Raw genomic sequence first — 23,069 nt, 5'->3', positions numbered from 1 at the left:
TACTTTATAATGTTATCAGCATTGATGATTTCTCCAGCTCCAGGTATCAAGGGAATGCTTTGTGCTCCTTCAGTACCTTAAATAGAAAATAAGTATTAAAGTATCATAACCACACTGTGTATTAAAGCAAAAACGTAAATTGTAAGACCTAGAACATTCATATTTACCCCTTTCTTGTTGAGAGATCATTGTGCGTTCGTATTTTCCAGTTTTTAAATCCTTTAATACTTGCATTAATTCTGAAATCCGAGCAGTAAAACTGAAATTAAAAAAAAAGCTATGATCAAATCTCCAGAGGCTATCATATATTATTTATTTTTTGAGATAAAATTGACATATAACATTGTGTAAGTTCATATCTTGTTTTACTTTTTTTTTTTTAATTCTCACCCGAGGATTTGTTTTTACTTTTTTATTTTTTTAGAGAAAGAAAAAGGGAGGAAGGGAGGGAGGGAGGGAAACATCGATTGGTTGCCTCCCATGCACGCACAGACCTGGGATCAAATCAGCAACATAGGCATGTACCCTGTCTGGGAATCAAACCTGCAACCTTTTGGTGTATGGGACAATGCTCCAACCGAGTCACCCACATCTTTTATTTTATACAAACTTAACTGAAGTTTAAAATTATTATCTAGTGTAAATAACCTAAAAGAAGTCTCATTAACATAAAGTATTAGTGATAGTATGCATGTTTTACTATTACATTTCAGCACAAAAGCAGAAACATGGGGATAAAGGGAGAGGTTTCATAGGATTCCTACCTCAACAGATACTTCTTTAATAGGTACTAGTAAGTCAAGAAAGTTGCTTGCTGCTAGAAGTTTAAGGAAGTTTCTAGTAGATACTAGTAGGACTAGTACTTGGGCATTCCATAGGCCATGAGTTCCCGCTAGAGTGTGCTATAAAGCCTGGTATAAAGATGGCCTTCTATCTGATGAAGGTGTTTATTATACACTAGAGGCCCAGTGCACAAAATTCATGCACTTGGGGTGGGGGTTGGGGGTTCCCTCAGCCAGGATTGCAAGAGGGTGCAGGCCAGGCCGCGGTACCCCACTGGTGTACGTTCAGGGCTGGGGAGGGATGTGGGAGGTTGGCCAGCTGGGGAGGGACCGCGGGAGGGCTCCAGGGCATGTCCAGCCCGTCCCGATCAGCCAGACCCCAGCAGCAAGCTAACCTACCGATCAGAGCGTCTGCCCCCGGTGGTCAGTGCACATCACAACAACTGGTCAATTGTCTGCCCCCTGGTGGTCAGTGCATGTCACAGAGAGTGGTTGAGCAGCCTTAGCATATCATTAGCATATCATTAGCATACCATGCTTTGATTGGTTGAATGGCTGACCGGACACTTAGCATATTAGGCTTTTATTATATAGGATATGCCAAATGGCTGCTATCACCCTGCAAACAGAAGATTTGGAAGATTCCTCTCTTATTCTAAAGAGGGGAAAAGAGCCCAGTTGGTGTCGCTCAGTGGTTGAGCGACGACCCAGGAATCAAGCGGTCACCAGTTCAATTCCTGCACATGCCCAGATTGCAGGCTCAATCCTCAGTAGGAGGCGTGCAGGAGGCAACCAATCAGTGATTCTCTCTCATCACTGATATTTCTATCTCCCTCTCCCTTCCTCTCTGAAATCAATAAAAAAGATATATATTAAAAAATAATTAAAAGGTATTTTTTAAAAATAAAGAGGGGAAAAGATAAAATGTTCTTAATATTAGATAGAAATCACTGTGGCAATAGAGAGAAATCAAAACTAATGACAAAAGTTTGAGGCATATGAGAATGACATCATCGTCAAAGAGAAAGCGTTCTATATCAGAGACACAAAACAGGATTTTCCTGTGAATAACAAGCAGAAATCTCCTAAAGAAACAGAAGCATCCATATGCCATGAACTGCACCAGAAAGTTAAGTAGGAAGAATGTCACCGTTCGCAAGTGAAAGAGGTTCCGCACATAGTTTACAACTTCTTCTATCTTGCCCTGAAGACTTTAACTGCCATAGGAGGAGGGGGAGCAATAAAGAGGAAATATGCAAATGAACCTCCGGCCTGGCAAACACCTTAAGCCATCCAATTTTTCCAGATGATCTAAAATTTATGGTCCTTTTTTACATTATACTGTGTGTTTTTTATACCAACCTTTTATATTAAGAGCTTGAAATACTGAAATATTTAATTTCATTTTATGGTCTAAGAACAATATTCTTAGACAATATGACCATATTTACAACTGTACCTACAGATACCACAAGATAACTTTTCATTTTATCCCATTAATATCAACCTCATCTTTGTTCATCTTTTGCTAGGTTGCCAGTATCAAAGATTTAAGAAAAACAAAGTATTATGGGAAACAGAAAGTTCAACTGAGAAGATTCTATTCATCAACTTAATTTTCTGTGAATTAATAAGACTGCCATGATTGAACATTTCCCAGATTACTGAATACCAGTGTCCATGAAGCAGTTTAAGAAATCCTAACCTAGTTTAAGGCTCAAAACAACTATCTAAAGGAAACATAAAGACTTCACTATCAGAGAAAAATCTTCCTTAATTCTTTATCAAAACCAGCTTCCAGGAGTAGCAGCTTCAGTTATCACTGATCTTACCCTCAACAGAGCACAATCATTAAGGATAACATATTTTTAAAAATTCTCTGCAACTGCTCAATACTAATCTTACTTACCCAGCCAATCTAGTCATTTCACGGCCAGCCAAAACTATTCGACCCAGAGCTTGAGACATCCGCAAAAGCATCCTTCCACTTTGGTAGTAATCCTTAAATAGAAATAAATATTAGTTTTCACTTACGTTTCTAAGATTAAAAACTAGGTTTTCTTTTTCTTTTTTTTTTTTTAAACCTTACCCAAGGATATTTTTTCCATTAATTTTTAGAAAGAGTGGAAGGGCAGGGGAGAGACAGGGAGAGAGAAACATCGATGCAAGAGAAACACATCGATTGGCTGCCTCCTGCACATGCCCCGACAGGGACCAGGGATCGAGCCTGCAACCAAGGTACATGCCCTGGACCGGAATAAAACCTGGGACCCTTCCATCCAAGGGCTGATGCTCTATCCACTGAGCCAAACCGGCTAGGGCAAAAACTAGGTTTTCTTTATTTTTATATTTAAATTTTCAATGTACCATTATTATTATTATTACTACTTTACCTCCAGAAGTTCTGAATGTGTACTCTTGAGATGTCGAGGATGAGACAAATCTAGGAAAGGGCGGCTGACAACTAGGTAACCAACTACAGTGGCAAGATCTGAAACAAAGTAATTAAGATTTAAAATACTCCACTTATTCCACAAATCTCATTCCACTATCTCTTTTATAGCATACTTACATTTGGCAATTATGCTATCGATGAAGCCCATAGAAAACCGAAACAAAATGAAATTATGTAGGTGTTCCACCTGGCAGAAAGCAAAAGCAAAAAAATAATTATTTTCTATGTTTAAAAAACACACAAATCTACCATAAGGATAAAAGAAACTGTATAATATATTTATTCAAGAAATATTTACTGACTGCAAATGAGTTCTGATTATATTGTATACTAGAGGCCCGGTGCACAAAAATTTGTGCACTGGGGGGGGTCCCTCAGCCCAGCCTGTGCCCTCTCGCAGTCTGGGACCCCTCGGGGAATGACCACCTGCTGGCTTAGGCCTGCTCCTCGGGGGATTGGGCCTAAGCTGGCAATCAGACATCCCTCTGGCAGCCTGGCAGCCCTCGGGGGATGTCCACTTGCCAGCGGGGAGCAGACCTAAGCTGCAGTCGGACATCCTTAGCGCTGCTGAGGAGGCAGGAGAGGCTCCCCCCACCACCGCTGTACTGGCAGCCATCAGCCTGGCTTGTGGGTGAGCAGAGCTCCTCCATGTGGGAGCTCACTGACCACCAGAGGGCAGCTCCTGCGTTGAGCGTCTGCCCCCTGGTAGTCAGTGTGTGTCATCCTGACCAGTCATTCCCAGTCTTTCTGCTGTTAAGGTCAGTTTGCATATTACCCTTTTACTATATAGGATAGAGGCCTGGTGCACGGGCGGGGGCCGGCTGGTTTGCCCTGAAGGGTGTTCTGGATCAGGGGGGGGGTCCTGCTTGGGGGCCTGGCCAGCCTGGGTGAGGGGCTGATGGCTGTTTGCAGCTGGTCACACCCCCTTTAGGGTTGGGGTCCCCACTGGGGTGCCTGGCCAGTCTGGATGAGGGGCTGAGGGCTGTTTTCAGGCTGGCCAAGCCGGCGACTGAAGCTCCCAGCCTCTCCTTTTTTTTTTTTATTCTGGGATTTATTTACCTTCTATAATTGAAACTTTGTTGCCGCTCCAGCTCCAAGGCCACGGCCTGCTGAAAGCAGATATCTGGGGTTCGTTTAGCTTCTATAATTGCAACTTTGTTGCTTAGAGTGGAGCTCAGAGCCCGGCTGCAGCAGGGAGGGAAGCTTGGCTTCCTCCATCACTGGAGCAAGCAAGCCTCCTGCTCGCTTCAGCTGTGTGGCTTCCGGCCGCCATCTTGGTTGGGCTAATTTGCATATCCTGCTGATTAGCCAATGGGAAGCGTAGCGGAGGTAAGGTCAATTACCATGTTTGTCTATTATTAGATTATATCACATTTAATTGAGCACAATGATGATCTCAGAGCAGGTGCCAAACAAATACTTCATGAAACCATTTTTATACAAACAGAATGAAAATTACATAAAGAATGTTAATGCGGGATCCTTTACATGTAATAGTACAATGATATTTATTCACAATACTATCAGATACATATATGCTTTGCTTTGTTTTGATTATTGGCTGTTAATAATCAAAACAAAAAGAACAGAAGGATGAGAGCATTTAGGTTGAACACTAGCAGTCCAGATTGGCACTCAATGCTTTACTTTAGTTTGAGACATCTGGTCTATTATGAATGATATTACTACTCAATTTGAAACCAAGTGCTCATGTAATTAAGGCCACAAAGTCCAAGTGTGTAGCTTTAATCTGAACATGCATTATCTCAAAATTACAACTCTAAAAATGTTTTTTATTCTGCATCTTTAGTGTTCTCACATTTTTCATCTATCGGATTATTCAAGGTCCTGCATGATCTGTCACTGGGCTCTATCTTAAACCTCATCTGCTTCTACTTTGCTCCTTTGATTGAGTTCCAGAAATGCAGCTTTCGAAAACATGCTCCTGCCTAAGGCTTTCTTCTTGCCGTGCTCACTGCCAGGAATACAGTCTTCCTAGATACTGATATTTTGTGACTAACACCCCCCACCCACTTCAAGTGGGTTTCTGATGAAATGCCACCTCCTCAAGAAGGATCTTGCCTTCCTAGCTAAAATACCTAATAAACAGCCTCCATCATACTCTACCACTTTATCTTATTATATCTTTGGTCACAGAGTTCATTACCATCTAAAATCATAGAAAATATCCATTTGTTTACATGTTTATTGACTCGTCCACTAAAATGTGGCGTTCCTAAGTACTGGGTAGCTTGCTCTTACTACCTTCTGCAAAAGAATAATGACTGGAACATGTATTCAATGAATGCTGTGTGCTACATGCGTGCTAAATACGGAAGATACAACAATGAATAGAACAAAGTTCCTGAGCTCATGGAGTTTACATTCTAATGAAAGAGACAAACTAATAAACAAATAAACCAGATAATTATAAATTGCAATATATGCTTTTAAGGGCACAGATCACTAAAATGGAAAGTAACTGGTGGAGGCCATTTCAGACAGACTAATCAGAGAAGGCAAGGCATCAATAAGATGTAAACTTTTGGGCTGAAATGTAAAGGATAAGTATAAACAAGCCATGTTAAGAGTGGGCTGGTGAACGACTCCTGGAAAATTACCTTAAATGCAATTTAGTGAGCACTATCAAAGTTCAGTCATGTTAAATATACATAAGGCAAAAATCCAATTTATAAAATAATTTTAAATGGCAACCATTTTAATCTTCTTAAATCACTTCAAATATATATTAAATTTCACAAGCTTCCACTAAAATGTAAGCTCCATAAAGGCAGGATTTTGCCATCACACTCACCACTGTTAACACACTAGCACCTAGAACAGACCTAGAACAGACTCAGGCAACTAGATGGCATTCAATATCTTTTGAATGAATAATAAATAAAATTACTTGAATTCAAATTTTCCAAGTGGCAAGTAAATAAAAACTGAAATATAGTTTCCACAAGAAACAATGTTTATATTCTAAATCACGGGTCAACAAGCTATGGCCCACAGTCCAAATCCAGCCTTTATTAGAACACAGCCACACTCATTCATTTATATATAGAATACTAGAGGCCCGATGCACGAAATTCATGCAAGAGTAGGCCTTCCTTCCCCAGCTGCCGACACCAGGCTTCCCTCCTAGCCCCGGCTTCGTCCAGAAAGTCTACTGGTCTAATTAGCATATTACGCTTTTATTATTATAGATTATAGATGGCTACATTTGAGTGGCAGAGTTGAATATCTTTAATAGAGACCATAAGGCCTGAAAAACCTAAACTATATATGTATTATGTTGTTCTTTACAGAAAAAGTTTGCTGGCCCCTGCTCTAAATAATCATCGTCATAGTATTTTCATGAATGCTATTGAAACAAATTTTCTGTAGAAATCACTAAATTGATCACTAAATAAGACTCCTATGCAACATCTGTAAAAATATGCTGACAATTATTTTAATAAATCTACCATTTTATAATTAGGCAACTTAATATATTGATATGATAGTTTTTATTCTCATATTGTTTAATGAAAACAATATATTTGTGTTTTACATAAGCAAAAAAAAAAATCTTTCCATAAATACATGAGCCTCAAGCATGTTTTCTTACCAGTTTTTGGAAGACCGCATGGATTGTCTGCTTTTCTCTTTTATTCCCATCATAAAAGGCAATTTCTTCACTATTAAAAAAAATAATTTAGCAATTAATTTTGATGTTAACCAAGCCTGAAAAATTGCAAAACAGTATTTTATGACTGAGTATTTTTATTTAAATGGGCATTTTGTGACTAAGAGCTTACCAAGTACATCTCAAGCAGTGGTCTGCACTTGAGACCCAGCTCCTGGCTCAGCTGAGCAGAGCATAGGAATATATACCCGACTAGATCCTAGACTGGACTGCAACCATATGTTGTATGTGTCATATATAACTGGCTGGAAAAAGTGTGCTGACCCTCAGAAATCAAAATAAAGAAATAAGAAATGAGAAGGAAGCTGCCATGATATACAGAAGGCACGGTAGGGACAGCCATCATAAACTACAAATTGAGTACAGACCAAGATAGGAGGAGAGGGGAAAACAACAGCTAGAGAAAGTTAGGTAGTGATGCCATGACATACAGCCTTTGAAAGACAGAAAAGCAAACTCAGACTTCACAGCCTCACAGTGACAGCTCCCAGGGAGCCTAGCTGGATAATTGTTCTTATTCTTGGAACCCCACCATATCCTCCCAACAACTTCCGTTTTCTTGAGCTGGTTTGAATGGGCCCAAAAGGGCCACAAGTGTCTTGACTAGAAATAAAAGGGTGTGTTTACAGATGAAGAAAGGTTCAGTGTAATTAAGTAAATTTGCTAAAGTCATACAGCTAGCAAGTCAAGTAGTTGAGATTAAAACTGACCATATCTGACCCTCGTTTCAGTCTTTCCATTTTATTCAGTATGATATAAACTTTCCCAGCAAAGCACCTCTTACAGCAAAGGAAAGGAAAGATTTACGTAGGAGTCCTGGAGGCACAGTTAAAACAGCCTTCAATAAACACCTAATTATTTCAAGTTTCTTTTCTCCTTTAATAATTTAATTGAAATACATATTCTACTCCAAAATATGCCTGTATTTTCTCCATCATAAAAATAAGGTAGCTTCTATTTCAACTCCTTCAAGTAAAATTAACTTGCCATAAAGATTCATCATGTCTGACCTGTTTCATGGTTCCCTTGATACAATGAGAGCCCCGAAGCATCAGAAACAGAAACAGAATTCTGCACCTACAATTAGTTTTCTTACTTCCTTCAATCTCCTCTTCACATTTATGCTGATGGAAGAAGATGGGTAAGAATTCTACTTCCCCTGAACTGAGTCAGCTTAGACCCCCTCTAAAACCTGAAAGGACAAGACATCCTAGAGTACTGATGGCTGCCTTTCCAACACCTATTCTTGTCCTCATCCTTTTCCCTAAGAGAACCCCAATTTTCTTAAAGTTACCTATCCTTTTATGGGTAACCAAAAGGTTTAGTAATGGCCTCAACACCATCTACAGGGGATGAGTTTCTATGTTCTAAGTCAATCACTTTGCTGTAAATGCTTGAGGCATGCCTGAGCAAATCACAATTCTGGCCAATGAGATGTGAAAGAAGGTCTGCAGTACGGTTTCTGGGGAAGTTTCCTTGCTCTCATACAGCAGAAGAAATGGCTCCATTTTTGTTTCCAGATTTTTTGCAAGGGAAGAAGGTTAATGAGATTTGGAACTGCTTTTGACATTTTATTATCACAAGAAGAACCAGGCTGAAGAAAGGGGCAACATAAAAGGAGGCAGAGCAAAGAGAACATCAAAGAAGAGTCAGGAACTGCTCTACCTTACGAGTTCTTATGTGAAGTAGTAAATGTCCTTAGGTTGGAGCCCTCTGAGTCAGGGTTTTCTGTTTCTTACAATAAAAGAATGCTAGCTGATACCATCTTTCAGTCACTTGACAAATCACCTCTCTATGCAACCGTCTATTCTCTGCCTCCCTGGAGCATAAAAGCTTATTTAAAGCCAGTACCATTTTAGCAATCTAAGGAAATAAAGGAAGAGGGAACTATTAAAAGAGTAATTTTTTAAATGCCTATAGGGTAATAATAAATATTAGTACCCTAAAAATAACATACAGTTGACAGGTCAATATATGAGAAAATTTACTGAGCACCGCTACATATCAAAAACTGTCCTGTAAACAGACAGAGGAATCTCAGAGGGAAGGGGGAAGGGAAGGTGGGAAGAGATTAACCAAAGAACTTATATGCATACATGCATTACCCATGGACACAGACAATAGAGTGGTATGGACTGGGAGAGGATTAGGGTCTGGGTAAACGGGGAAATGGGGGAGGGGGGTAGATATCTATAATGCTCTCAATAATAAATATTAAAAAATAAAATTTTTAAAAACTGTCCTATAGCCCTCGCTGGTTTGGCTCAGTAGATAGAGCGTCAGCCTGTCAGCCTGCGGACTGAAGAGTCCCAGGTTTGGTTCTGGTCAAGGACACATGCTTAGGTGTGGGATCAATCCCCAGTGGGGGCGTGCAGGAGGCAGCCTATCAGTGATTCTCTTTCATCAATGATGTTTCTATCGCTCCCTCTCCCTTCCTCTCTGAAATCAATAAAAATGAATTTTTTGAAAAAAAAAACTGTCCTACAAGCTACATATATTTCATATTTAATCCTCAAAATAGGCCTGTTATCTACCTATTATAAACAAAAAAGGTGAAGCTATACACGACTTGCCAAAAGTTGTTGAATATATAATGGATGAGTAGAAGAGGTAGATTTTGAAACTAGTCAGGCTGGCTCCAAAGCTCAATACTTTTTCTTCCTATTTTGGATTTTTGTGGAAAATAGGTAGAGGCACATGCAGTAAGACTGGATTACTGAGTATTACAAACACAGTCTTAAAAACATTTTGAGATAAATTGAGACAAAATTTTCTTTGAGTATTATATATAAATTTGAATTGTATTTTGACTATGTTTAAAGTGAAATTAACAAAATTAGTCAATAACATGAAGAGGTGAATCAGAAATACTACATAGTTAACCAGAAAAAAAGGTTATAAAACTGATATCCTTCAAAATGTATATTTTCAAAAGAGGTAATACACACACACACCTAATTTCAATTACAGTGTTACTAGATTTTTGAAGTCAACTTACAACAGCGGTTCTCAACCTGTAGGTCGCAACCCCTTTGGGGGTCGAACGACCCTTTCACAGGGGTCGCCTAAGACCATCGGAAAACACATATATAATTATATATTGTTTTTGTGATTAATCACTATGTTTTAATTATGTTCAATTTGTAACAATGAAAATATATCCTGCATATCATATATTTACATTATGATTCATAACAGTAGCAAAATTACAGTTATGAAGTAGCAACAAAAATAATTTTATGGTTGGGGGTCACCACAACATGAGGAACTATATTAAAGGGTCACAGCATTAGGAAGGTTGAGAACCACTGACTTACATGGTATCAATATCCATAAAAATACATTTTTAGTACAGCTAAATACATTTAATACATTTCTCCTTACCTGTTTGTAATGAGCCGGGAATTAACATATCTATACTCTCCTTCATACTTTTGCTCAGTTATTGTCATCTTACCAATGGGTCTTCTAAGTCGAGTTAGGAACAGCCCAGAAACAAGCAAATAGGCCATCATGCTCGCTGGGCCCTATTATTATTGCAAGAGAAAGACACAAAGTTCAAGGATACTTAATAAATTTACTGAACACAACATATACAATTTCTATAATTAAGTTGTGACTTTGAGAAAAGTTGATCTTTTGACTAATTTTTTCCCTTCTTTTCTGAAAAAATACACACTGGACCGCTAAGCTTTTACTATTCATCTATTCCTCCTCCCACCTCTGCAGCTCATCTCCAGCTCTCCCAAATATGCTCACCTAAGAACTCCTAATTGCAGTCAGTCATCATCACTCTTTATGGTATCTAACTTTCCCAATGGAACTCTTCTTGATATTTACTCAAGATTCCACAATAATTCAGATCTCCTTTTTACCTTCTCTTTGAATGTTAATATTCTCTGAGGTTTCTTTCTTAGCTTTCTTCTCCCAAATTTATATCTCTAGTCCCATCATTTCTAAAAACCCAAGAAATTGTTTCCAAGTAAGTACTATTCATCTTCACCTCTCTGTTCTGTAGAGCCTCAAGCCTAGCTTCCCCAAACAAGCTCCATCTGCCTTTCCATTCTCATACATCTTGCTTCCAGCTCTACACTTTCTAACTTGGTAAGCAACCTCATCGCCCACTGACCATTCCAAGGCAGAGTCTTCAAGCTGACCTTCCCAAGCTCATCATGACACTTCCCTCATTCCCATACAAATGCTATGTTTTGCCATACTAAAATAATTGTTTCCTGAACATGCCATTCAATGAGGTTGTTCTTATGTCTGGCAAGCCTGACATTCAGGATTTCTACTCATCCTTCTCAAAGCAGCTCAAATATCACCTCCAATTCTTCCAAGAGTAAATATTTTATTCAAACTTCTATTATTGGACTTATCACTCTGCATTATAATTGCTCGAATACCTCTTTTATCAGATCATAATCCCTCCTCAGTAGTTCCTGTCTTACTCATCTTTTCATTCCTACCCCCCAGCACAATATGTGTAAAATACAGCGTGTATTCAACATTTTTTAAATTAAATACGACTGATTCAATGCATTGCAACAAGTATGGGCAAAAATATAACTAAAACATAGTTTCTACCTTCAAAAAATGCAGAATCAGATAAAATGTAATAACAACCATAAAAAAATATTACAGCATAGAGACAAGAGGGATTAGGCCTATTCACTTCTTATAACGAAAACATGCTATAAGAATGATTAAGTCTGGATCCAGAAATAGCAAAAGAAAGGTAGACAATAAAATTCAAATAGAAAACTGCTGTTCCCAGCTTTTTGGAAAGGAACAAAAACCACTATCTAAATTATTTACTAATCAACTACAATATATATATTTGGAAAGGAACAAAAACCACTATATAAATTATTTACTAATCACCTAATCAATTACTAAACATCTAATCAAAATTATTTACTAATCAATTTACACACACACACACATAAACCAACAATTATTATATGGTTACTACATGCCTAGTGCACAAATTTGTGCATGGGTGGGGTCCCTCAGCCTGGCCGGCAATTGGGGCCGATCGGGGCCAGCTGGCTGGGGGGAAGGACCATGGGAGATTGGCTGGCTGCAGAAGGTTGGCTGTGGGAGCGCACTGACCACCAGGGGGTAGCTCCTTCATTGAGCATCTGCCCCCTGGTGGTCAGTGCACGTCATAGCAACCCGTTGACTGGTCGTTTGGTTGCTTAGGCTATAGAGTATATATATAAAAGCCTAATATGCTAAGTTGTCCGTTCAACCAATCAAAGCGTAATATGCTAATGATATGCTAAGGCTGTTCAACCGCTCGCTATGATGTGCATTGACCACCAGGGGGCAGATGCTCCGACCAGTAGGTTAGCTTGCTGCTGGGGTACAACCAATCGGGACTAAGTGAGACAAGTCGGACACGCCCCGGAGCCCTCCCATGGACCCTCCCCAGCTGGCCAACCTTCCACGTCCCGCCCTGACCCCAATCGTGCACTGGTGGGGGCCCTTGGCCTGGCCTGTGCCGTCTCGCAATCTAGGACCCTCAGGGGATGTTGGAGAGCTGGTTTTGGCCCAATCCTGCAGGCCAGGCTGATGGACCCCAACAATGCACCGGTCCTCTAGTATGCATATAAGATCTTTGGTTAATCTCTTCCCTCTGAGATTCATCAGTCTGTTCCAGTTTCCATGCCTGTGCATTGAGCGTCTGCCCGCTGGTTGTCAGTGCACATCATAGCTACCGGCAGGTCGGCCATTGGAGAGCTGGTTTTGGCCCAATCCTGCAGGCCAGGCTGATGGACCCCAACAATGCACCGGTCCTCTAGTATGCATATAAGATCTTTGGTTAATCTCTTCCCTCTGAGATTCATCAGTCTGTTCCAGTTTCCATGCCTGTGCATTGAGCATCTGCCCGCTGGTGGTCAGTGCACATCATAGCTACCGGCAGGTTGGCCGGTTGCGTAGGCTTTTATATATAGAGATAACAATAACATTACATATTAAACTTGAATAAGAATACTCAGGAAAAAATTAAAGGTCACTTTTACCAACACAAATATCAGAGACAGGGTAATTAGGCTCATATAACAACCATATATATTATCATAAAATATCCTTGAAACTGGTATAGCCATTCTAAAAGTATTCCTGATATTTTAACATTCAAATTTCATATTTAAATTATTGTTTCCAAATCTCTTTTTAGACATTACTTTGCAACAATAAGTACATGTATGTTCAATGTTAAACACTGCACTTATGGTTATCAATACCACACAAGTTTTTCAAGTATCTGATTTAAGGAAAATTAAAAAGCCATATTAGAAAAAATTTTAAAGCTCTAGTATAGCATTATTTTATAACTAGACTTTATTAGGTAAATCTTATAAAAACATGTTCTTGAGATATAAAATATATTCTTACAAACCACCCAGCTATTCACAATACAGCATTACATTAATTTAAAAAGCAGAATAAAAGTAAACTCACCTGAGCTCCTATTGCACTCGTTAACTTGAAGATATACAAAACTATGTCTAAAAATGGCTGTAAAATAAGTATCAGAAGGTATATCAGTAAAAAGAATTAGGTTACCTAGATTGATAGCTAATACATTAAATACAAAATGCTATTTAATATATAACATGTAATTGTTAACATGTAGAGTTCCCACTGTGTATAATGTACTGTAACATGTTGATCAATGATTACATAAAAGGCAGTTCTTATTGTAAAAAAATAGAAAATGGAGAAGACTGACCAATGTCTACTGACTGGTGGAAAAATTTTATCACTTTTCATCACCTAAGGTAGCTCTACTGTGATAACTGACCATTAGTAACTAAGCAATTTCTCAAGGTAGTGCAAAGACATAAAATGACCCAAGTTGTAACTCCAAATGTGCTACCAGCTTTTCTGGTTTGTATTTATCTTCACCTATAAAAATGAGAGGCTCTTCCTGCTCTTATTACTGTTTGATTCTATTATTTTGTCAGAACATCTATATGTTGAAATAACATAGTAAGCCTATTTATGAATATAATCTTCTGATATAAAATTCAAATTTCTAGGACTAAAACAATACATTAAGAACCTCACACAGAGACAGCTCAACTGACATGCTAAAAGTGTTTTTTGAAGTGTTTCTCAAGAAATCCAAATTGAGTTCGCTCACTTAAGTCTAGAGCCACCCCTTTTTGACTGATATATACATTACAAGGATCAGGGACTTGGTTTATTAATTGGCTTGTACTACTTTCTTTTTGCCTTATAAATTATGATACCTGTGAAATTCAAGTACATTTAAAAGTTGATAAAAATTACTCATAATTTAAGTCAGAGTTCAAACAATAAGATAATATTAAAAGTAAATATATTATAATGCATAGCAATTAATTTGGTATTTTATTCTACTGCAGATGTGACAACACCTGAGCTGCAGACTTGCTCAAGTGCCAAGATGTAAAGACTAGAAGTCTACAGAATTACATGAAAAACTTTATATATTAACCCCACACACTCACATATATACAGAACAAACTTTAAAATATGGTAATGGACTGATAAATCTCAGAGGGGAGGGGGGACAGGAAGAGATTAACCAAAGAACTTATATGCATATATGCATAACCCATGGACCCAGAACATAATGTGGTAGGCACGGGGGAGTGGGGTGGGACGGAGGTGGTGGGCAGGTGGGGAAAGAGGGGACATCTGTAATACTTCCAACAATACAGATAAATTTAAATAATAAATAAATAAATGTGGTAATGGGTGAAAAGAAAGCTGAATTACTGAACAATATAGTTTTGTCAGAGTTCCTAGAGTTTGGAACCAGTTAGCAAAGGCTTCTTCTAGAGAGCAGAATAAAGACAAGGTTTGGCATGAAGTGAAAAGGTATCTTAGCAGTGGGCGTATCATGAGAGTGAAGCTCTTGTGGATACATATTACTTTTCTAAGAATTGCCTATCCTCCCTCCATCCACATGGTTGAAGCAGAGCATTCCTGTTCTTACACTGTGACCAAGCCCCTTGTATATGGATATCTGGATCAATTGTGGCCAGAGGCAAAGATACTATAAACGGTCCAGTCTGAGACAAGCTCCCACCGCAGACCAAGAGCTGTCATGTGCATCGAAGTGAGAAATGGAGCATCATCTAAAATGAAGAGGGGAGGAAATGCTGTGTAGATAGTCTCACAGGTACCCACTACATGTCCAAGTGCATGTGTAAATTAATATCTTATGAAAGCTTTTTGACTATTATTTAAATGATCTAATAGAATTAGAGATACTGAAGGGGAGAATGGGCAGAAAGAAGTGCTAGCCTAATGGTAATGGATGTAGAACTAGAAGCATAAATTGACCGCAGATCTCTTAACAATTGCAGAAAATAGAGAGGTCAAAAGATAAAAATGTAAATTTTTGTTGTTTTACTGAAATCAGACTTAATATTCTTATGAAATCTTTATAAGACACTAAATTCTCAGTTCTTAGCTAAAGCACATTATAAAAATAATATACAAAATTAAATAATTATAGTTAAAACTATTATAACTCAAATTTTCTCATAAAAGTATTAAATATTTACATGATGCTCTTATATGAATCAAAACAATTCTACATAAATTTGCTGAGATTCAAAATTCAAAAAATTAACAAGTAATAATAAAAAATTAAGAAACTTACCTTACTAAGATTTGAATACAGATCAACTACACTGTTACAAAACTTTTCTACATCTTGTGTAAGCAGCTGGTCTGGGTTAGCTATTCTGTTGTCCAGATTCCCCATTTTATAATATGTGAAAGCTCTAAAATAGCAATAAGAAAATGACTTTAAAACAAATGGTATTTTTTAAAAACTCACATTATACTACTTAGTTCATATTAATAGAAACAGAAAAGTTTGGAGTTGGAAGAGGCCCCAGAGATTGTCCTAATTTACTTTAAAGATGAGGAAACAAGTCTAGAGAAGGATGACTTGCCAATTAATGGAAGAGCCAGAATTATAGACTCTAAATACTGGGTCTTTCCTTATATGTTTCTGGGTCTAAAAGCAATTTTCTTGAAAACATAGCCAACAAAAAAGAAAATCTACATCTCAACATCATAAGTATTACCGTTCAATTTAAGTATTTTAATATAAAAATAGGTTATTACTTACTGGAGATACTCCTCATAGAGGTATTTAGTTAGCCTTACTCGGAAGCACAGTTTGAGCTCATTTAACCCAAACTTCAAGAAGTTATTAACCAGAGAGATCTAAAACAAACAAACACATATTACTGATTTTGCTTAATTTCTACTTACTAAATCATAATGTATTTCTCTGTCATTGGCTATGTCCCCAAATCCTATGATTTTTATAATTAATAGTCAAAATTTATATCATTCAGTTCTGCTTTACTTAAAATTTACAAAGATACAAAAAGAACATGCTAACCAGTGATGGCGAACCTATGACACGCATGTCAGAGGTGACACGCGAACTCATTTTTTTGGTTGATATTTCTTTGTTAAATGTCATTTAAATATATAAAATAAATATCAAAAATATGTCTTTGTTTTACTATGGTTGCAAATATCAAAAAATTTCTATATGTGACACAGCACCAGAGTTAAGTTAGGGTTTTTCAAAATGCTGACACACCGAGCTCAAAAGGTTCGCCATCACTGTGCTAAGCCAAAGGCTCTATTATCCTGATATGTTAAACTTTACTTGGAACTTAATTTTAGAGTATGTTAATATCATTAATTCTGAGAAGTCTCTTGCTACCTTTTATTTTGGTAGAAAAAAAAGCCAAATGTGTCACCTTCCTATCTAATGTAAAGAACTTGCTTTTAAGAAGTACTGACATTTGTGTATACTTTCTGCTTCCTACTACCAGTGTTACAACCCCAGACAATGGAATTCTATACATATTGCATCTGTATTTGTTTTAAAAAGTAGTATAGCCTGACTGGTGTGGATCTGTGGTTGAGCATCAACCTATGAACCAGGACATCATGGTTTGATTCCCGGTCGGGTTACATGCCCACGTTGCAGGCTTGATGGCCAGTGTGGGGCATGTAGGAGGCACCCAATAATGATTCTCTCATCACCTTTCCCTTCCTCTCTGAAATCAATAAAAAAATGTATTTTTTAAAGTTGTATGTCTTATACCTACAGATTATTTCTAGAGTCATATTTACTACTTTTTTCCATCATTATATTAAAACTAGCCGGTGCATGAAATTCGTGCACGGGTAGGGTCCCTAGGCCTGGCTGGTGATCAGGGAATCTCGGGGCCTTCTGGCTGCCAGCAGGGGTCTTCCTTCCCTGGCTGATGGCTACCGGCCAAGGCCTTCCTTCGTTCCATGCCGCCCCCTGGTGGTCAGCACATGTCATAGTGAACGATTGAACTCCCAGTCTCCAGGTCGAACTCCGAGTGGACACTTTGCATATTAGCCATATATATATATTTTTCCATAGTTCTGAGTCATATTTACATAAAATTTTTATCCAAAAAAAACCAAAACTGATTTTCTGCTTAATCTCATTTTTTGACTGATAGCTAAGCTACTTATCTCAGCTTTATTAAATCTGACATATAATTAATGCATTTTACAATCAAGTTCCTCCTTTTAACTCCCACATTTAAAATACTAAAATTCTTATAGTGCCAATAAAATGAAACAAAAACCAAAGCTAAGAAAATCACTTATAATTTAGAACAGCGGTTCTCAACCTGTGGGTCGCGACCCCTTTGGGGGTCGAACGACCCTTTCACAGGGGTCGCCTAAATACATCCTGCATATCAGATATTTACATTACAATTCATAACAGTAGCAAAATTACAGTTATGAAGTAGCAACGAAAATAATTTTATGGTTGGGGGTCACCACAACATGAGGAACTGTATTAAAGGGTCACGGCATTAGGAAGGTTGAGAACCACTGATTTAGAACAAATACTCACCTTTATTTTTAATAAATTCAGATAATAAATTACAGTTTAACTTAGACTACATCAGTGGTTTGAGTTACTATAATATTGTGTTCTGAAGGGATCTTCTCCCATTTAGTGGGATGCTATAAATATTCAAGAAACCTTAGCTTAAAGGTTAAAAATAAATCCACATATGTAGACATTCTTTTAATTTTTCATCTAGTGTAAAGGTTTACATTGAAATGTTCTATTACAGTTGTAAAACTAAATTCAAAATAGGGACTTAGTATCATAAGTCTTTAAAGAAGTTAATAAGTAAATATCCTTAAAGATTTTTGGAAGATGCACTTTTTTTCCCTGTATAAATTTAAAGAATTCCACTTACGAGAGGCATGGCAGCGATGAAGTTGAATAAGTATCTCTTGAAATCTTTTCTGCTACGACCAATGATACCACTGCAAACCACCACATGCAATGCATTAGTTGCAAAAGAAGCAATATTTTACACTAAGAAAACTTCTGAAAACAGCTGTAAAATTACTCTTGCAAATTTTTATTGAATCAAAAGAATACGAAAAAAAGATGCTAAATATTTTCTTACAAATACATGTTTCAACTTTTGAAATTTTATCGTTTTAAACAGCTTTCTTGAAAATCACTCTATATCAAAGGCAACATTAAATAAGAGTAACTAGTTCTTTCCTTAGTTAAAAATGTTAATTTTTAAAAAAGGCTTAGGCTGTCACAAAAGGGGTTTAAATGGCAAAACAATTAACTCTACAGACTCAGGAATGGGTTACTATGGATAAAACAAACTAGTATTTCTTTGTTTTTAAAATGTTTTAACATTCTGATTCTGCCTTGTTATGAACACATAGACTTAATGAGAGATCAGCAAATTCCTACTATAAAGGGTCAAGAGCAAATATTTTAAAGTCTGTGGGCCATCGGGTCTCTGTTGCAAACACTCACTTCTGCTACTGTAGAACAAAAACTGCCAAGAATGAAACCAGTGCCGTCCTAATAAAATTTTACCACAACAGACGGCATTGGGCTTTGACCTGCAGGTCTACTTTGCTGACCCTGGAGACTAAATAACTCAGTAAATCAATAGGGTTCCTCAGAGTCTCAAGGTCTGTTAATATACTTCAACTAAACTAGCTCCTCTTTTCTTAATCTGTTTTTGATCAATTTTACATACTTATTTGTTTGTAAAATATCCATTAAGAACTTTTAATGTAAGGGTTCCACTACTTTTTTAAAAAGTTTGAAAGCCATTAATATAATGTAAGTAAAGAATATTTGAGTACTGTACATCTATGATCCAGTAAAGAGATAGAATTTATTTGATCACACACTTTCATCAAATAACATTAATACTTCAAGTATAAATAAAATATATTTTGAAAAATACTGCACTAAATTATTTAAACCTAACTACACACACACACACACACACACACACACAGGGTATATGATAGAGAATAATTTGCTTTTAATGAAGGATTAGGTGAATAATGCCAAGTTATGTTAGCTGATCTTTTAGATAAAAAAATAATAATTCCATGGTCAAATAAATTCAGGAAAACCTGGCTTAAACAAAGCTAACAAATATCTTTACCGAAGACCTTCTCAAAGCACTTAATGTATATGTGCATTGTGACTCTCTGAGAGGACTTTGTAGCATGTTGTAGCATTTCCTCTGTCATAACTAGCATTCCGCAGAACATACTTTGGGAAATGTTACTTTAGACTGGTATAAAAATCAATAGTCCAATTTTGATACAACTACTAAAAAGTTAAAAAATTTAAGTTGAGCTAGAAAAAAGTTAAAATAGAAGCACACAAAAGTGTTGTTTGTAACAATAAGAATATTAGAGACACAAAGCAATTAAGACAGAACAAAAGGTTTAGAGATTTAAAATTGTTTGAACCAAACTTTACATAAAACCAAGTGCTTTAGTGCTGCCCAAGCTGCGAAACACACAAAATTGTAAAACTTTGGTAAAACACATGCCATCATTCAGCAATTGTTTACCACTGGAATAGCAGCTATAAATTTAAAAAATGGTTCCTTGAATAAAGCTTTATTTCTGCTTATTATTCCACTGCAAAACAAAATAATAATAATGAAGAATATAGTAGTCCCAATCATTATTACTTTCAATACATATAAGAATCTTATAAAAGATAAAGATGCTGCTTGTAGCCAAATGGGTGAAAGTAAAATATATATATTGATGATTACGTGTAACAGCAACAAGATAGAAGGATTCACCTCCATATCATGTAATTACCACAGTTTCTTAAAGAAAAGGTGTGTCCTATTTAAAATGTGCCCACACTCCAAAGGAATTAGCCACTGTTAACAAATAAGCCTAAAAGGTATAAAGGATATTAAAATGAGGTACACTAAGGACCAAAGCAGAAACGGATGAATCTAAACCTACTTTGGAAGACAAATGGGAAACAATAGATAAATCCATTTACAATGTAGCTTTAGTAGCAAGTTAGAGAAATGTGTAAATTTTTCAAATAATGTTTCATATTATGAACTCACAATATTTTAAAACTTGTAATTTGACTAAATATAAAATAGTTCATATTTCTGCTACAGCAGAAGCTCAAAAATATTTATTAAGGAGAAAATTAACTTTAAAATGATCATTTCACAATTGGTAAATTTGGATTAAAAGTACTGTTTAAGGTAGTTCCTTATACTATTCTTACAACTTTTCTGTAAGTTTAAATTGTATCAAAATAAGTTTTTTAAAAGCTATTAAATTTAAAAAATATTTTTTTTACATCTCATAACTAAAATTGCAACAAGATGATTATCTACAATTAAAGGCTGGCTCATGCTACACAATAACTTTCCTCTATCCACAATCACCAATTAAATTAATGCATCACATACTCTTAGTTAGGCATTTTCTACAGGACAGTAAGTCTTTAAGAAAATATGTATTGGCATCTATTCAATTAAAGTTGGAAATCTCTAGTTTAGAAGAATAAATAATATACTTTTGGATTACAAAAACATGAAATCAAAATCTGAATAAAAGGGAAAAACTTTTAAAAATAAACTAATCTCCTGTATTATACCATGACTGTACAGGGTTTTAATATGTAATATATGACAAATTCTATACAGATATTTAATACCAGAGGCCCCGGCGCACTGGTGTGGGGGGGGGGGGGAGGGCGGGGGTGTCCCACAGCCCGGCCTGCACCCTCTCTCAATCTAGGACTCCTCAGGTAGGGTCCCTAGGCCTGGCCGGCGATCAGGGCCTATCAGGGCTTTCCTTCCCCTGGCTGCGTAGGTGTGATCGCTTAGCTGGCCTGGGCCTCCCTCTGCGGAGCGATCGCTGGCCCGCCCCACACACCCGCCACAGTGTCGCTGGCCAGAGGCCTGGGCCTCCCTCTGTGGGGCTATCGATCACGGGGCTCTGTGATCGATCACCCAGCAGAGAGAGGCCCCGTCCACCCAACCAGGGCTCCACGATCCATCGCTGCGTAGAGGGAGGCCCCACCCACCGGCCGGGTAGCCTGGGCCTCCCTCTTTGGGGCGATAGCGGAGGGGCCCCCCCCATTGATCGCCCCGCCAGCAGGTGGCGTGGGCCTCCCTCTTTGGGGCAATCAATCATGGAACCCCCACATCGGTCACCCCGCAGAGGGTAGCCTGGGCCTCCCTCTTTGGGGCGATAGCGGAGGGCCCCCCCCATTGATCGCCCTGCCAGCAGGTGGCCTGGGCCTCCCTCTTTGGGGCAATCAATCGTGGAACCCCTACATCGGTCACCCCGCAGAGGGTAGCCTGGGCCTCCCTCTGTGGGGCGATCGTAGGGTGATGGCAGGGCCCCCGACCAATCGCACTGCACTCGCCTTGGCTGGCCTGGCGCCAGTGGGTGTCATAGCGTGGTCGTCCGGAAGGTCATCCGAACAGTCGTTCTGCTGTTTGGTCATTCGTTCGATTTGCATATTACTTTTATTATTATAGATAATGTTACTCAGAGCGGATGTAACCTATATATTTTTGCCACAGGTAATAGTTGGGGAGTCTATATTTTTATTAACAGATATGGCATCTAAATAATACAGCCATCAAAGAAAAAGCATAAAATTATATAATAATGTAAAAGAACATCACTTTTCTCTACATTAAATACATAAAGGATTCCAATAAAACCGATCCTTCTAAAGCTAATATGCTAGCAACAATGAACATCTGAACTATGTTTATATTGAAATTCTTAGATTTGTTAGAGGCACACAGACACAAAACTGACCAGACTCTGCCCACAGACACCTACAAACCTTGGAGACCAGACACTCAACAAGCTCTCAAATTGGCTTCTAACAAGATTTTTAGGCCTTCAGTTTTAAATATGAATATAGAGCCAAGAGTAGCAAACTGCTTGAGGAAAGCCTCTAACAAGATCAGAACAACAGTCAAAGGATCATGAAGGAAACAAACAAAAAACAATGCTATAAAAATGAACATCCATACAAAAAGATAACTCTTAGAAATAAAAATATAATAAAAATTCTCTGGATGATAAAGTTAAAAGGAACTTCCTAGAATACAGAATAGACATCAGTAATAAAAACAGTATAGAGCCTGACCGGTGTGGCTCAGTGGTTGAGTGTCGACCCATGAACCAGGAGGTCACAGTTCGATTCCCTGGTCAATGCACATGCCTGGATTGCAGGTTAGATCCCTAGTAGGGGTTGTGCAGAAGGCAGCCAATCAATGATTCTCTTATCATTGATGTTTCTTTCTCTCTCTCTCTCTCTCTCTCTCTCTCTCTCTCTCCCTCTCTCTCTACCTCTCCTATCCTCTCTCTGAAATCAATAAAAACATATTTTAACAAATAGTATAAAAATTATAGCATAATCAGATGATCAATCCAGTACGTACAACACTCAACTAATAAGGATTCCAGAAAAGGCATAGATAAAAATGGAGAGGAAGAATGATGGAAAAGAGCCCACCTCATGCCCAGCACAATGAAGTAAAAAAAAAAGAACAAATCATACCAATATTCAGTAAAATTCCAAAACACCAGCAATACATCAGTAACAAATGATCATAAAAATTTCCAAAGGTTAAGAACCAGTAAGTCTTATCCTATATAATAAAGAGGTAATATGCAAATTAACCCTCATGCCCTCACAAGATGGCTGCCTACCACCAGGCCGGCAGGGGGGTTAGTGAGGGACGACCAAATG

At 37.8% G+C, this 23,069-nt stretch overlaps 1 protein-coding gene across 3 annotated transcripts in view; it reads right to left on the bottom strand.

Moving 5' to 3' along the window:
• ABCD3 (ATP-binding cassette, sub-family D (ALD), member 3) overlaps nt 1-23,069 on the bottom strand; it is an 82,454-nt gene that overhangs the window by 26,794 nt on the left and 32,591 nt on the right. For 2 of the 3 annotated variants that reach the window (XM_014542681.1, XM_014542679.1), the window contains exons 5-15: nt 18,226-18,295; nt 16,077-16,174; nt 15,600-15,723; nt 13,403-13,459; nt 10,316-10,458; nt 6,854-6,923; nt 3,355-3,424; nt 3,176-3,273; nt 2,692-2,783; nt 168-259; nt 4-76 (exon numbers count right to left, since the gene is read on the bottom strand). In XM_014542681.1, the coding sequence (XP_014398167.1) occupies nt 4-76; nt 168-259; nt 2,692-2,783; nt 3,176-3,273; nt 3,355-3,424; nt 6,854-6,923; nt 10,316-10,458; nt 13,403-13,459; nt 15,600-15,723; nt 16,077-16,174; nt 18,226-18,295 (987 nt within the window). The remainder of the gene's footprint in view (nt 1-3; nt 77-167; nt 260-2,691; nt 2,784-3,175; nt 3,274-3,354; nt 3,425-6,853; nt 6,924-10,315; nt 10,459-13,402; nt 13,460-15,599; nt 15,724-16,076; nt 16,175-18,225; nt 18,296-23,069) is intronic. The other variant, XM_014542680.1, reaches the window with a different exon arrangement.

Source organism: Myotis brandtii, unplaced genomic scaffold, assembly GCF_000412655.1.
Source record: "Myotis brandtii unplaced genomic scaffold, ASM41265v1 scaffold311, whole genome shotgun sequence".
Taxonomy (NCBI): Eukaryota; Metazoa; Chordata; class Mammalia; order Chiroptera; family Vespertilionidae; genus Myotis; species Myotis brandtii.
This window is presented reverse-complemented; position numbering and strand designations above follow the sequence as displayed.